Here is a 16,964-nt window from a genome sequence, read left to right on the forward strand (position 1 = left end):
CGGTGCAAGGCCTTTAATCCAGCTATTGGGAGGCAGAAGCAAACAGATCTCTGTGAGTTCGAGGCCGGCCTGGTCTACAAGCGAGTTCCAGGGCAACCAGAAATACATAGTGAGACCCTGTCTCAAAATGACATAAAAAGCCAGGCACCGTCGCACATGCCTGCAGAGGCAGGTGGATCTCTGTGAGTTCGAGGCCAGCCTGGTCTACAAAGTGAGTCCAGGACAGCCAAGGCTACACAGAGAAATCCTGCCTGGAAAAATGTAAGTAAAATAAAACGACATAAAGAAAACCCTTAATCTGAATAATAAAATACTATAATGACAAGATCATAACTTAATGCAATGGGGAATATACTGTTTCACACTTTGTTACTGATTACCTGAAATGTCTTAGATGGCAACACTTGCAAGCTAAAGGATCCTAAGATACCCAGTAAGCTGCCTATCACCAAAACTTCACACTCTCTAATGCATGGCTATCCTTATAAGCCAAGCTCTCTAAAAATCTAAGTAGGAGCCCTCTGGTTTCTAGGCTGTTTAAACTGTTAAACTGTTTAAACGGGTCAGCGCTGGTAATTTGTTTAAAATCTGCAAGGAAGGCATTCAGCGTGGCAAGCCAAGTCAAGAGTTAGCTTAGGAAGTTTGAGCCTCGCTCTGTCCGTCATGTGCTTAGGATGAGCTTGAAATCCAACTGCAAGATTCCAAATCCAGTCAGGAAATGCAAATGAAACTACTTCAGCCGGCGCCTTCCAACTGGACCACTGCTTAAGTACCTCCTCCATAAGAAATTCAAGTCAGCCTCTGAGAGCCAACAAGTGGTGGGGAACTTGGACCCTCCTTCCTCCCAGGGTCTTGCTTTTGTCAGCACCACCCAACACCTTAGATCCACTTGTTAGCAACGGATCTCTCCCACTCCACACACGAACCGTCCACACGCCTGCACCTCTTTTCTAGAGACGTTCCAGAAATGCAAACCCTGGCGAACTGACCCCTCACAGGCCCTCGGTCCCTACGGGAGAGCCCTCCAGGATGTCCCTCCTCACGGGAGAAGCAAGTCCATCTCTTTTCTCTCTCTAAACACCGAGAGCCACACCCCCCTTCCCACACGAAAACTCCGGAACGCGCCACTGTCGCCCAACACCCCGCCCCCAGCGCCCCTGCGCGTCCCCCCAAGCGCTCTGGGGCCAGCTAAGCCAATTTGCTCCCCGGGCTTTGCTCTCCCGGCTCTTACCAAGTCGCGGGTGGGAGCCAGACCCTGGCTCCTCTGGAGGTCGGGGTGCCAGGACGAAAGGCACCAAAGTGGTCAGGAAGAGGAGACGCCGCCTCATGTTCCCGTCCACCACCTCTCCAGGCAGCCTTCCCCTAAAGAGCGTTCGGGAAACTGCTCACATTGGGAAGAGGAGGTGATCCTCCCAGCGCGGCCCTACAAACTTTTCCCTCCCGCGCCGCCTACAGGGAAGTCTTAAGAGCGAGGCTCAAAGCCCCGGAAGTGCAGGCGGCGCTCGAAGTCGGCCGCTCAGCCCGCTTCCGGTCGCAGTCGCCGACCCTCGGAGCTGCCCACAGCCGGAAGAGGGGAGCCGCAGAGCATTGTGGGAGGCGTGGCGCGCCCCGCCCCGGCGCGGGCTTGACGCCATCTTGTGGGCTCTGTTCCTTCCTGGTCCCTCTGGGGCATGCCTGGCGCCTTGCTGGCCGTCAGCTCGCGGCGTCCTGACTCGACCCAGAACCGTCAGGTCTCTGTCCTCGGGTGACCGCGGGGAGGGAAGGTTGGAGCCGTTGGGCAGGCCCTCAGACCAGTGCAGCCTTCATCTTGATTAGCGCCTTTATTAAAGGGGCTGTGGGAGTCTGGCTGGTCAATACCAGCCTTGTCTCAGGCGCTGGTGACAGGATGGGGCCGTGAAACCCCCCACAGTGCCCTGGGGCCTAGCCGGTCCACGCGGACAGGGTGGGAAGACCAGGTCTCAATTGTTACAGGAAATGATCAGGGTACTGTACATAGGCCTCTGAATGTACATTTATTTCCTCCTTCGCAATCTCTGGGTACCGGAATCCTAATTGCTCACTCACCCGTAAAGAGGAGCGACCACCTACCCCCAACTCGTAGTTGGTTTCCCTTCTCGATCCCTTGAGTTTGGAATAGTTGTGTTTTTGCAGTCTTTTTTTTTTTTTTTAGGTTCTGTGTTTACTGTTTGTATTATTATTAGCCCTGGTCAAATTTCAAGTTGTCTTCCTGAAAAAGATAAACTGTGATTTAAATTTGTCTGTTGTAGAATGTCCCAGTTAAAATCTTACATCATTTCCAACAGTTTGTACATCTTTTGGCATGTTAGGTAAACCTAGTCTGTATGATGGCATACTAAATGAAAAAAAAAAATATTCACCCCCATAAATTAGATATCACAGCTGTTTGTGGCGTTTTAATAATAGAAATGTTACAGTATTTCTTCTTTTGAGTGTCCAGGCCCCATATCCTCAAGTTTCTAACTTTAGAGACTGTATATTTTTGTGTCCCCTAACTCTTGTGCAATCAGCTATGTTTAGTAAATGCTAGTATTGTGGTTCTCAACCTTCCTAATGCTGTGACCCTTTAATACAGTGCCTCGTGATGACCCCCACCATAAAATTATTTCATCGCTACGTATAACTTTTACTACTGTTATGAATTGTAAATATCTAAACTGCAGGGTACCTGTGAGGCGACCCCTCCCAAAGGGGTCAAGACCGGCAGGTTGAGAGACCGGCAGGTTTGGGATCGCACCTGATCCACTTCATCAAAACAAAAAGCTCAAAGTTTTCAGGGTTAGTCCTGTTTCACGTAATCTTTGCCATTCATACGTCAGGACTCAAATTACGATTCCTATTTGAAGTTCATCCTTGATTTAGCAGTAGTCTATACCTTTAAGATGAAAGAGCAGCTCGTGCAGGAGGTGAAGGGCCACGAGACACCACAGAGGGCCATGCTGGATAAAAGACCGAACAGCAGAATCGGAGTAAAAAACTGACAGTCCAAATCTGATCTTCAAGGGCTTATTCTTTGGGGATTTGTTTGCTTTCAGCGGCGGGGAAAGGTTGCTTGGTGTACTTTTTGAACTAGGCTCATTTTGTAACCCCATTCAGGCATTCCTGCTGCAGCCTCCCAAGCGCTGGGATAATAGGGAATGAGCCATCACATTTGGCTTCCAGCTTTTATTCTTTTACTCGCAAAATAGATATTTTTTTAGAAATATGTTCCCCCTAGGTAACTTTCATTTTATATCTATAACTGGTTGCAAAGTTTGAAATTTCCATCGTAAACATATGTTCACTTAACTGTGAGGTCATCCTTTTACTGTCTGCCAGTAAAAAATAAATACCTTCAAAGTCACAGCACTGTTGGATCCTTCACCACAATCCATTGGTCCTTTTTATAGTCTGCCTCCTTCCCCACTGGGCTCCTTCCACTGTTGGTCTGTGTGACATAGGGCATACACATGCAGTAGAAATCACAGCATTTCACTTCCAAAATTAGGTTTTTACACTCTGCCGTATCAGGTTCGCTTTATTCTGATTGTTGTTTTAACGGTCTTCTTATACAGCCTGAGGTGGCCTCGAAACTAAGATTCCTCTGTCTCAGCCAATATTAATGCTCCAAGAGCATGGGAAACGCAGAGGAGTAGATAGGAACACAAACCACCAACCAAAGACTTGAGAGTGGCAAGGATTCTACAGCTGCAGCAAACTTCTGAAATCATTGCAGCCCCACCTGATCCTCAGAAACAAGAAATGTGGAGAGGGCTCCACAGTTAAGAGCACCCACATGGTAGCTCACAGCCATCTGTAACTCCAGCCCAGGGAATCCGAGGCCCTCTTCTCATGTCCAGACAGCAAGCAGTTAAAACACCCATAAAAATAAATGTTAAAAAGGTTTGCTAGTTTATTATCCTAGTTAGGGACAATTTGCTCTACAGCCATTACCATGGTGTCTTGATCTGGGTTCATCTTAACATCTGAACTTTTTTTAGATTTAATGAAGTCGGAAGTGCTTTAATCCCAGCACTCAGGAGGCAGAGATAGGCAGATCCCTGAGTTTGAGGCAGCCTTTTCTACACACAAAAACCTTGACTCAAAAAAAAAAAGTAAGATTTATTGATCCCACTCTGAAATGAATTATTCAGTAATAGACTGCAAGTCAATTTAAGTAGTACTTGTTAGAAATCACTTATGTGGTTCTGCACTACTGATAAAAAAAATCTAAATGAACAGAGAGATAGGCCTGAGAACTTAGCTCAGAGCTACATTTAATAACCACCCCTGTGATGAAACCTATAATCCAGCACTTAGGAAGTGAGATCAGGAAAATCGGTTCAAGGTCATGCTTGGCTACAGGGGACATTTGAGGCTATCTGTAAATTTTAAGTGTGATTCTAATGCCCGTTCTAGTTCCCAAATAATGACACGGAGACCTGTTATATTTATTAATAAACTTTAGGTACTGTAGGTAGGCAGATATTCGTCTATATTAATCCATCTACACTGTTCCAGCCTACTTCCCAGCTATGTGCCCTGTTACCTGCCAACTAATCTCACCCTGGCTGCTACTGCTCCATCTGTGTTCTCATGGTGACTCCCTTCTGGTGATCCTCCTTTCTCCTCCTGGGATTCCAAGTCCCACCTCAACTCTCCTGCCCAGCTATAGGTTGTTCATCTCTTTATTAACTAGTCAGAGATGATGGAGAACGATTTTGACACAACATTGAGACAGGAGATCTTCAATAATAATGATGATGGCATGTCCAGACTTCAGCCAGATCTCTGGGTACAGAAATCAGCATTTGAATACACAGTGCACAGAACCATCCCCCAATAGCTACCCTGGACAACATGAGACCTAAGTCCAAGAAAAAAAAAACTAGAGAGATAGCTGTATAACATTTGTGTATACACATGATGCATGCATGTGGAAATCAGAACTGCAGTGCTCTTCATGGCTCCAGGGACTGGCTTAACTGGGATAGGAAGGAATAAAAAATGGCAGACACAAAATGCTGTGGTTCCTGATGAAGAAGGCACAGCACCACAGGGCACAGTGTCTTTATTACATACATCTGAAGAAAGAGGCAGGTTTGCTTAATCTCAGTTGGAACAATCTCAGTAAGGGTACTATAAACATTTGGAAGCAGAGGAGGGCCACTGCTCCATATACTGTCAATATATGCACTCAGACCCGAGGGAAGATATTGCTGTCCTGGCCTCTCCCACTTAAATGAGGTAAAAGCAATGAGGTCCTTGATATGGGCAGGCCTATATCAACACCATACTCAAGATGTGACTTGGGAGGAGTAGGTGTTCTCCTTCCACCAATACGGGTCATAAGGATCAAACTCAAGTTGTCAGGCTTGACAGCAAGCCATGATATCTACCACTCACTGCAACACCACGAAGTCCCACTTACTTGTCTTACCCTTCCTGTCATAGAGCCCATACTAGTTCTAAGATGCTAATTATTCCTTAACTTGGATGCCTGTTTGTTTGTTATCTGCTGAATAAAGATGGTACAGCTAGCCCTTCAAGAAATAGGAATTCTCATGCTTGGGCATGGTGGTGCACATGGTCCCAGCACTCGGGAGGCAGAGGCAGTTGGATCTCTGTGAGTTTGAGGCCAATATGGTCTACAAAAGGGGTTCAAGGACAGCCAAAGCTATACAGAGAAACCCTGTCTCAAAGAAAGAAAGAAAAGGAAATATGACTTGATGGGGCTGGAGAGAAGGTTCAAGTGGTTAAGAGCTCTGTAAGAGCACATGCTTCTCTTCCAGAGGACCCAAGTTCAATTTCCAGCTCCCTCATGGCAGCTCACAACTGTAACTCCTATTCCAGGGAAACTGACACTCTCACACAGGCAGGCAATATACATAAAAAAATTATTTTAAAGAAGAAATATGGGGGCTAGAAAGATGGCTCAGAGGTTAAGAGTACTGGCTGTTCTTTCAAAGGTCCTGAGTTCAATTCACAGCAACCACATGGTGGCTCACAACCATCTATAATGAGGTGCCCTCTTCTGGCCTGCAGGCAGAATACTGTATAAAAAATAAATAGAGCTTTAAAAAAGCAATATGAATTCTTAAATCTCATAAAAGGATGCTACTTAAATATGACTATACAAAATTCATGTATCAACTCATTTCCAAGGCTTTAGTTCAAACAGTTCATATGTAAACATACAATCCCTTTAGGAAGAAAAAATGGAAAACAAACATGGTACAAAACTGTTGAATGAGCCTGACTGATGAACACATTATCCTTTGGGAAATTTTTTTGAGTCACAGTCTCATTTTCCTAGGCTAGCCCTGAAACTGTTCTTGCCTCTTCCTGCTGAGTAGTAGGGTTACAGGTGAGGTGTGTACAATGCCCAATTTATGTGATGTGGGGTTTGAACCAGAGATTCATGCATGCTAGGCAAGCACTCTACCCATGGAGAGGCATCCCCAGCCTGGGAATTTTTAATGGGCCTGTAATCCAGACCTATAATAACTGAAGTCACAGTTCTCTTCAAATTGGTAAAAAGAAAAATAACATTATTTTGAGAAGATCCTATTCTAAAACTTTCTTTGTATCACTTTCCCTTAGACATTTTAGAGAATTACCTGCAGTGGTTGTCCTTGATATGTGCAAAAGTATTGTACATCATATGTACTTTCTGGCATGCACAAGGAGCTATGGAGTTCTCTTCCTGTCTCCTTTGGCTGCTCAGAGTCACTGGACCACATAAGAAACTAAAACATAAGGAGAATTTAGATAAAGAGAACCAGTGGAAAAGATCATGGTCAAAGTTACTTAAGGTCTAAAGTGGCCAAGTTCTGACTTAGATTGATTGGCCCCACTTCTCCAGTTTTACAACGGCCAGAGACCTTAGCCAAAAGCCTTTTCCCAACACTCAAAATCTGGTAATTCAGAAGAGACCCATATCATAAAAATACTTTCATTCTTAGATAACTGAATTCCTACTTAGTAGTCAATCAGCATTCCGTGTGTGTGTGTGTGTGTGTGTGTGTGTGTTGTCAAAACTAAGAAATTGGGCTAGAGGGATGGCTCAGCAGTTAACAGAAATAGTTCTTGCAGGTGCCAGGTTTCCAACACACCCACATGGCAGTTCCAGTTCCAGGATGTCTGATGCCCTCTTCTGCCCTCTTCTGGCTTTCTAGGGTACCAAGCACACATGCAGTGCACAGACGGACAAGAAAACAAAACACTCACACACATAGAGAGGTAAAAATCAGCATTAGTATAATGAACTGTGAAAGCATTTTAAGCCTCCCCTCACTTCCCTCCTTCCCTGTTTTTGTAACAGTTAACATTCCTCATGTCTTGTCCTCCTACCTGCTTATATGTATATGCAGAAGAGCCATATGTTAATGTGAGGAAAAATTTTGGGCCTGCCTTCACAGCCATTATGATAATTTGAGACAGCACAGGAGACAGCAGAAAACGAGGAGAATGTTTACATAGTTCTCCCAACTTGGAGGTTAAGTCTCTTATGATGTAGTTGTCCTCCCACTGTCCTCCCTTCCCCTTTTTTTCTTGAACGAATATAATAAAATCCATAAGGGAGTCCAGTTGCCATCAATTGTTGCCCAGCAATTTAACCTCCTTTCTCTTGGTCCAAGGCTATTAACAAGTAGCTGTATCTCTGTCCTTCCTCTTCTTCCCTCCCATCCTGCCTATTGGCAGAGAGCCTTTCCTAAGTCATAAGACACCAGCTATCACATGCTAGACCAGAAAGATGACAACAACAACAACAAAACCCGAGATTTTTTTAGATAACAGGCCCTGCAAAAACAGGCCAGAATCTAGAAGTGGCTTTTACATTTAATAATGATCAGATGATTTAAATGGATGTTTGGAGCCTGAAGGGTAGTGTTCCTCCCATTTTAATGCTCAATACAATTAGAGTTAGGAGTAGAAATTCCTGGTTCCTGGCTACTGCAGGCAAGCCCATCCATTTTGTCAAGAATCAGTTTACTCCTGAAGACAGGGAATCAGGGGAGCATTTGGTGCTGTAGATGACCTGGCTCGAGCAGTAAACATTCACATTATAACTGACAGAGGAAATATCACCACAGCAGACCAAGATTTGCTTATGAAAACCTTTAAGATCTAGACTAGGCAAAAGCATTCAATGTATATTCAGGTTGTGCATGTGCCACAAAGATAGGGGGCTTAGGTGTCCTCCAATTCTGATCCTATGTGATCCTTGTGCAGTGTGGTGCTTTGCTTTAGACATACTAGTCACCCCGGAGAATCACAACATAGTCACCTTGGGTAAATATTACCATTTATTTATTGGCTTACTTTATAGGAGCACAAATCAGGCAAGTCCACTTAGAATTAGAACACTAGCTTATTACCTGTATAAGGTATATACTATCCTTGTATTTGATCACTCTTTGATTTGTTGACATTTTACTTGGTTCCAGAAAGAAAAGCAAACATAAATTTGTTAGTAGAATAGATGCAAATTGAAGCATAGAATATAGTTGCCATTTAATCATTAGCTTCATGCCCCATGTTCTATCTTGTTTTTTGTTGTCTAGTTGTGGCTACTCTTTAGCTCCAAAAGAAGTCTTCTATGGAATCTTAGTGCAAAACATTGAGCATAAAATATTCTTGAATTAGAGCTGGAGATATGGCTCAGTGGTTAAGAGTGCTGTCTGCTTTTCCAGAAGACCTAGGTTCAATTACTAGCATCTACATGGAGGCTCACATCTATAACTCGTATTCCAGGTGATTCTATGCCCTCTTCAGACAACCAAGCATGCATGTGATACACACACAGAGAGACAGACAAAACACTCATATGCATAAATGAAGCCAACATTTTTTTTAAATATCCTGAATCATTTGGTAGCATCCTTCCACCTTGTCAATAGAAAGAGGCTTAGTTTTTCTCACCAGGTGCTCAGTATTTATGGCAAGAATGACAGCTGAGGGTTCCTGATCTCCAGTCCACGGCACATTGCCTACATATAGCTCCTGACAGTGGGCCCTGGCTCGGACAAGCTAGTTCTTGACTATCTCCTGACCAATGAAATGCGTGTGCGCCCGGCTGGTGAAGACCATCCTACCCAGCAAAAGATATTCTAGAACAGCTGGAAAGCCAACCGTCCACCTTTCCCACTTCAGGCCATTCAAGTTAAGCACCTAATGCAGAGTTCTAGTGAGATCTATTTTGGGAGATGTGAAAGAAGCTTGCCAAGCTCTTGAGAAGCAAGAGCTCTTAGAGAGGTAGGGTAGTATTTGCCCTTGAGATCTGTCTTAAATAGAGGGGATGCCTAAGTTAGGTATGAAGTGAGATCTGATCTTAAGGAAGGGAGACTAAGCAAAGTGAATCTCATTAATGTGTGTTTTTTTTGGCTTTGATTTTTGCTCCATGCAGGAAATTGTATCACTCTTCCTCTAATGGAATGTTTCCATCAGCATCACAAAGGCAGGTGAGCCTTTCTTCAAATTCATTTCCTCTTCCAGATTGCTCCCAGATTTTTTACCAGAAATGGAAGGTGTTAGTATTTAGGCAGCCTGCTTCTGGGTTGCCTAGCAACCAATGATGTCATCATGTGTCGCCCACCAGGTTGCCTCACCTTGCAGGTGTGGTTAAGTTGCTCCTTAAAAGGATCAACTCTCTTGCCCTCTTGTTCTCTTACTCTTCTTGCCCTCTTACTCTCTCCTCTTTCTCTGTCAGGGCGCCCCCCCACCTCCCCCTATTATGTCTGGCTCTCTCCTTCTCTCTCTTCATTTTCATCTATTAAACCTCTTCATATAAAATCTTTGTGTGCATCATCATTTCATTGGCCCTAACACTGGTGTCAGATATTTGTTGCCTACATAGTTTGAAAAGTCTCTGATGAAACTTGGCAGTCTACAAAGACTAGAAAAATCTCTGTTTTATCATCTAACTTAAGCACTTTTACTCATACATTTTTGAAGAGTGGGGGTTTATAGCTTTTGTTTTTTTGAGACAGGGTTTTTCTGTATAGAGCTCTGGCTATTCTGGCTATCCTAGAACTGGAGACCAAGCTGGCCTCGAACTCACACAGATCCGCCTGCCTCTGTCTCCCACCATGCCCTGTTCATATATTCTTATCAATGTCCTCCCTTCAGATAGGGATAACCAAGGCATACTATAACCCAGGGTAGCATCACTTTCACTATCTTCTGCCTCCCAACTGTGGGATACAGGCATGTGATATCATGCTCAGCTATCTATGAGCTTTTAGCTAGTATTCAATACATAAAACTCTTGATTTTTTTTCTTCCTGAGACAGGGTTTTTCTGTGAGCCTTGGCTGTGATTTTTTTTTTTTTTAACAAGATAGTGAGTAGCCCTAGAACACTATATATAGACTAGACCAACCTCAAACTCACAGATATCCACCTACCTTTGCTTCCCAAGTATTGGGATTAAAGACATGTACCACAAGAAAAAAAAAAAAAAAAAAAAAGACATGTACCACCATGCCCAGTCCAATACATTTAATGCTTAGATGACAACCTTGAACAGCATCTTATAGCTCGGGATTTCTGGTCAGTGGCTACATGTTAGCATACACAGAGTTAAGTGCTGACGATACGGAATAGTCAAAAATATATAAACTCATTAATATAGGGCTAAAAAGATGACTCAGCAGTTAAGAGCAGTGGCTGCTTTTCCAGAGGACCCAGGTTCAATTCCCAGCACCCACATGGCAGCTCCAGGCTCACAATTCTAACTCCAGTTCTAGGGAATTCTGACACCCTCACACAGACATGAATGCAGACAAACCACCCATGCACATAAATTATATTTTAAAAATTCATTAATGGGGGAGAGACTTGAAATCATTTACATTACCAGTAACAGCTGCAATAACTGGCGCCCCTCCCCCTTCTGGAAAGTCTCTCTGTGCAGTCCAGTCTGAGCTTCCCAAGTGATGGTCTTTACAAGTATGTGTTAACATTACCAGGCAAGTAAGCTCTTGACCAAAGAGAAACAAAGGCATTTCTTCTCTGGGTACTGATTTTTTCTAACTTATTTCAACAGAAAAACTTTCCCCCACTGTATTCCATCAGAGGACGCTAAGTAGAAACAAAATCACCGCTTAATAGTTTTTCAAACCTTTTATTCCCAAGTTAGTCATTTTCTTTTTGTGTCTGTGTCCTTGACAATGTAGGCCAATAGGATTTCTTGGTGTAGTTGGCTGCTTTCTATTTATTAGAATACTCTAGTCCTAAATTAGGCTCTTCCGATGTACCCTGGACCTTTTGCACCAAGAGCGTTTTATTTTGAGCAGCAGTTTGTTTTGTTTTTTAAGATAGGGTTTCTCTGTGTAGTCCTGGCTGTTCTCTAACTTACTTTGTAAACCAGACTGGCCTTGAACTCAAGAAATTCACCTGCCTCTGCCTCTAAAGTGCTGGATTTAAAGGCCACCACCTCTGGCTTAGGATCTTTTCTACAACTGGAGGGTTTCATGTAACCCAGGTTGGCCGGGGAATTTACTATGTAGGCAAGGATGGCCTCTGCCTCCAAAGTGCTGAGATTATAGATGTGTTACCATGCCTGGCCGAGAAAGGGTCTTTCTGCTCTGCTTGAGTAGCTGGGAGTACAGGTGCTTGCTACCATGCTCAAACTATTATACCTCCTTTCTAACACTCACAGTCCTGTACATTTGAAAATTCTTTCATGCACTGGCTCACAAGCAGCAGAGGCTGTGCACTTTTTATAGCTAAGAAAAGGGAAACATTGGTTAAGGTGGCAGCTATAAAGTCGTGTGGATCAAAATTCTACTTTGGGGGCTGGAGAGATGGCTCAGAGGTTAAGAGAACTGGTTATACTTCCAAAGTTCCCGAGTTCAATTCCCAGTTACCACATGGTGGCTCATAACCATCTAAAATGAGATCTGGTGCCCTCTTCTGACATGAAGGCATACATGCTGTCACATATACAGGTAAAACACTGTATAAATAATAAATAAATAAAATAGTAAAAAAAAAATTCTACCTAATATTTGACCAGTCTCTGACCCATAACAGAAACTCTAGTGAATACACACGGAAGCCAGAGGGCCTGACTTCCAGGCTGGTCATCTCTCTCCACCACTCAGTCAAACCATCTTACTTAACTCATCCTATTTTCCTCGCTCTAAAGCTGTGGTGTTGCCATCTGTCTCCAATCTACGAGTAAGTCAGTATTCCAAGATTCTTGGTGGGGTCCAGAAATCTGGACAAAAAAACTCACAGATTATGGAGAATGGCTCAAACACAGGCCCTGTGAAAAGGTCCCAGAGATAAACTAGAGGAAGCATGCTTAGCACTAACTCCAGATAGGAAAAAAAGCAAAAACAAAACCCTAGTGATGCCAGTAGAAATTGGGCAACACCCAAGTCTGCTATTTTGCAAAAGCTATTGTTGGGGTAGGGTGGTGAGGAAGGATCACACAGGGTGACTGGGTAGCAGGGATTTTTGAAAGAATTACCTACTTCTAGTCCACAGGAAGAGGGCTTACTTACAGTCCTTTCTACTAGGAACCACCAGGCTGCAAGTTTCAGTTAGTTATACACCAAGCTGTCCCAGAAAGCTCCTCTTTTAGCTACTTCCTGCTGATGGGTCGATGGGTTCTTTGGGGATTACCAAACACAGAATACCAGCAGTCTAGTCAAACAGCAAAGAAGCAGCAGAAACATATCAACAGAAGTGGCCAAACTCCGCCAAAGCAACACGGACAGGTCTCTGGAGCATTTCTCTGTAAAGACCATAGAAGGATCCAAAGTGTTGCAAACCTTAGCAATGCAAAAGCGTTGTTACTGTTACTGTTTGTGGGCTTCTATTATCCTTTCTCAGAGTCCACACAGTATGTATTCCAGCTCACAAAAATCACACCCCTCATACAAGGTAATTTTCAGCTGACAAACATCACTCACCTTTTTACCGGGGCTGTTTTCCAAGGGGTGGGGGGAGACATTGCCACATCCCACACTTGGGACCAAAACAAAAAACATGTACATGACACAACTGAGTTTCCAAAGCAGAAACTTTCACTTTATTCAACCCTCCCCATGTTTCTGGTTGCTGTTACTTCAGTTTGATGAAAAGTTGGAGATATCCTGACTATGAAAACTGGACTTGCACCAAGAAACCAACAACCCTACCAGCCCAAAGTAATCAAAAGAGAACCACACTCCCTCTCCCATTAACCTTCTTTCTCTCCTAATTGGTGTTGGAAGAGATTGGGGTGAAGGGGGGCAGAGGCATAAGAACCCCAATAAAACAAATAAAAAGAAAGCCTACAAGACCCTGTCCCAATAAATAATCAGGGCATTTAAAGATACCTAGAATTCTGATCCCCAAATTATTTTGTACATTAAGTTTTTTAAATGCCCTTCCTAATATTTTTCACTATTTGAAAAAAAGGCAACTCTCCAATTATTTAAGTCATAAACATTTGAGTCCTTCCTACTAACAATTTAGAGGAAAACTTATTGTCTTTTACCCTAGTCAAAGATGAACTGGTATTATATGGAAATACAAATACAAATTCCCAGTTTGAATAGTCAGGGTAAAGAGCAATCAGAAAATTATGACACTATTCAAAGCTAATTCCAATTTAAAAAAATTTTATACACATGCCTATTTCCCCTTTATACCCATTAGTCATTTGTCCCTAGTTATATATAAACATATATGTAAATATATTAAAATATATTATATACATATATAAAATGAACTTTGAGGTTGCCTTAGTTCACATTTACAGTTGTACCCATATCCCTAAAAAATATTTGTTCTTTAAAGTTGAAAATTTTTTTCCGTTGTGCACATATGCATCTCTCTATCCATTCCTGATGTTGGACATCTAGTTTAGCCCTGTACTTTGTCTATTGTGGATTGGCTGGAACAATGATGTTCAAGTCTGTGTTACACTGACTTGGGACTCATGAGTAAATATACAGAAGTACAGCAGGGTCGCATCAAGCACTTTTAACTTTGTGGTTTTAAGGCCATGGTGTTTTGCCTGCATGTAGTCTGTGTGAGGGTGTTGGATGCCCTGGAACTGGAGTTGTAAGCTGTCATGTAGGTGCCGGGAATTGAACCTAGGTCCTCTGGAAGAATAGTGTTAACTGTTGAGCCATCTCTCCAGTCCCCAACTTTTAGTATAAAGAAATCTTTATGCTAGCTGGGTGCGGTGGTGCATGTCTGTAATCCCAGTACTGTGGGAGGCAGAGGCAGGCAGATCACTGAGCTCAAGGCCAGCCTGGTCTACAAAATCCAGGACAGCTAAGGCTATACAGAGAAACCCAGTCCTGAAAGTGCCAAAAAAGGGATGGAGAGATGGCTCAGTGGTTTAGAGCATTGGCTATTCTTCCAAAAGTCCCGAGTTCAATTCTCAGCAACCACATGGTAGCTCACAACCATATATAGACTGGTGCCTTCTTCTGGCCTATAGGCACACATGCAGGCAGAATACTGTACAAATAACCTTTTGTTTCAAATATTTTACTTAATTTATACATATTAGTGCTCTAAGAGGGCAGTAGAAGGTATAGATGGTTGTGAGCCACCATGTGGTTGTTGGGAATTGAACTCAGGACCTCTGGAAGAGCAGACAGTGCTCTTAACCACTGAGCCATCTCTCCAGCCCCCAAATAATAAATCTTTAAAAGAAAACAAAGAATTTTATAGTGACTTCTAACGTTGACTAGTTTATTTTTTTAAGTATTTCATTTATTTAACCTTATTTTATGTGTATTAGTGTGAAGGTGTCAGATCCCTTGGAATGGGCATTATAGACAGTTTGTGAGCTGCCATCTGGGTGCTAGAAATTGAACCTGGGTCCTTTGGTAGTGCTCTTAACTACTGAGCCATCTCTCCAGTCCCAGACTAGTTTATTCTTCTTACCAGCAGTATAGTGACTCTATTTTGTCAACATCTTCACTAGCATGCCATCTTCTGTCTTTAAAAGGAAGCGGGGTGGGAGGGAGGGAGGGAGGAGTCTAGAGGGATTTTAATCCAGACATGGCTACTCTGCCTGGAATACAGACACACACTTAATCATAAACAATGAAGGTAAAGTTAGCTTGGTAGAAGGGAAGCAGCTGTTTGAAAGTGACATCTAATTGAGAAGCACACAGAGTAACAAACCAGAGAAAGATTTGACAAAATGAGTCAGGGTAGGGTATCTCAACTCTCACCAAGAGACAGGAAAAAGAGAATTTAGGAGAGCAGTGGAGAGAGAGAGAGAGAGAAAAGGAGTTTTAACGGGAGAGTTTTACAGAGACAGGTTGGGGAACAAGCTAGACACAGGTGAAGACAGAATGAGCCAGAGAAGCCAGAAGAATAGAGCAGGTTGCTAGAATTAGTTTGAGGCCAAGCAAAGCAATTCCATCAGAGGCTGAGAAAGAAGAAAAAACAGCAAGATTGAATAGGTTAGCTGGGAGAGGAGCTTAAGCCAGAACAGCTGAGTTGAACCGGCCAGCTAGAGTTCACAAACTAGAAAGGGTAAGCCTATTCACCATTAAGTCTCACAGGCTGAAAACATTCTAGGTCTAGATTAGCAGACAGAGGTAGCAAGCCTCAGAACAATCACAACACCTTGGAGGCAGGGTTTCTGTGTAGCCTTGGCTATCCTGGAACTCACTATGTAGACCAAGTTGCCTCCCAAGTGCTGGGATTAAAGGCCTGTGCTGCTACCACCTGGCTACTGACTGTTTCAACACCTTCTGAATGGTTTAATGAAGAGCCAGACAGCATATACCAAAGGAAGATAGGAAGGTGTGACTTCTGGAAAGAGACAGGAACTCTGGGAAAGAATCTCAGGGGATATTTGTCAGCCAGACATGAAGGAAACTGAAAATACAGTACTGAGCCACATGACAGAATGTAGATTAATCCAAATGGGTTAATCTAAATTATACGAGCTAGTTGGGAACAAGCCAAAGCTAAGGCCAAGTTTTCATAGCCTACATGTCATTACTCGGGCAGCTGGCAGGTTGAGAGTCCAACAATTGGCACTCAAGTGCCCTTATGAATTGCAAACACGCTTTCTACCATTACGGTTTGTTTTGAAACCAGCTGTCACCATGTTAGCCCTGGCTGGTCAATAGCAGCTGCCTGCCTCTCCTTCCCAAGTGATGAGATTATAAGCAAGCACAATGACTGGCTACCATCAAGTTACACCCCATCCCAACCTTATTTAAACGCTATTAAATTCCGTCTTTTGATTCCCTCAAGAAACAAGTTTAAGGAGCTGGGAATGTACACAAGGTATGTTCTAGCATGCAGAAGACTCTGAAAGAGAAGGAAAGCAAGAAAAAAAAAAAGTGAAGAGAAATAGAAAGCCAGAGAACAAATCCACAGCAACGTTCCACCTGCCTATTTTAGAAGAGCATAAACGTACAAAGATAGCCTAGTGAGGTTGTACAGGCCTGTGATGCCAGCACTTGGGGAGGCAGGGCAGATGGATCTCTGAGTTTGAGGCCTGCCTGGTCTACACAGTGAGCCCAGGATAGCCAAGGCCACACAGAGAAACCCTATGTGTGTGTGGGGGGACACAAAAAAATTACAATACTCATTTTGCACATTATGTTGCCTTGAAAATCATTTTTCAAACTAACTCAGGTTAAAAAGTAATCGCTGATAATTTATAAAACCAAGCATGAATTTATGGTATGCAGAATGCTCCCAAGTGGGTTATCTGAAAACTAGATACTATAATGCTCATGTAGTTGAAGCAGATTTTCATACCAGCCAAGGCACTCATCACCACATAATTAGCTTTTCTAGTTTTCAAATGTCCACTTTATTCCACATGACACCTAATCAGATTATCATTTACATCTGAGGAAGAGATGACCCATGAGGCTATCTGGAGAAATATGGTCCAATTTTACACAGTGCCAGGCACCCCAGGCAAGTGTACCACAATGTAGAAATACGGTATCACCACTACATTTTACATAAAGAGAA

General features: G+C 43.1%; 1 protein-coding gene across 1 annotated transcript in view; it reads right to left on the reverse strand.

The window, feature by feature from the left end:
* Positions 1–1,491, reverse strand: part of Adam17 (ADAM metallopeptidase domain 17) — a 49,690-nt gene extending 48,199 nt beyond the window's left edge. Inside the window, exon 1 of the mRNA XM_021661533.2 lies at positions 1,232–1,491. Coding sequence (XP_021517208.1) covers positions 1,232–1,328 — 97 coding nt within the window. The 5' untranslated portion in view covers positions 1,329–1,491. The remainder of the gene's footprint in view (positions 1–1,231) is intronic.
* Positions 1,492–16,964: the final 15,473 nt, after the last annotated feature.

The sequence above is a fragment of the Meriones unguiculatus genome, chromosome 1 (genome assembly GCF_030254825.1).
Source record: "Meriones unguiculatus strain TT.TT164.6M chromosome 1, Bangor_MerUng_6.1, whole genome shotgun sequence".
NCBI lineage: Eukaryota > Metazoa > Chordata > Mammalia > Rodentia > Muridae > Meriones > Meriones unguiculatus.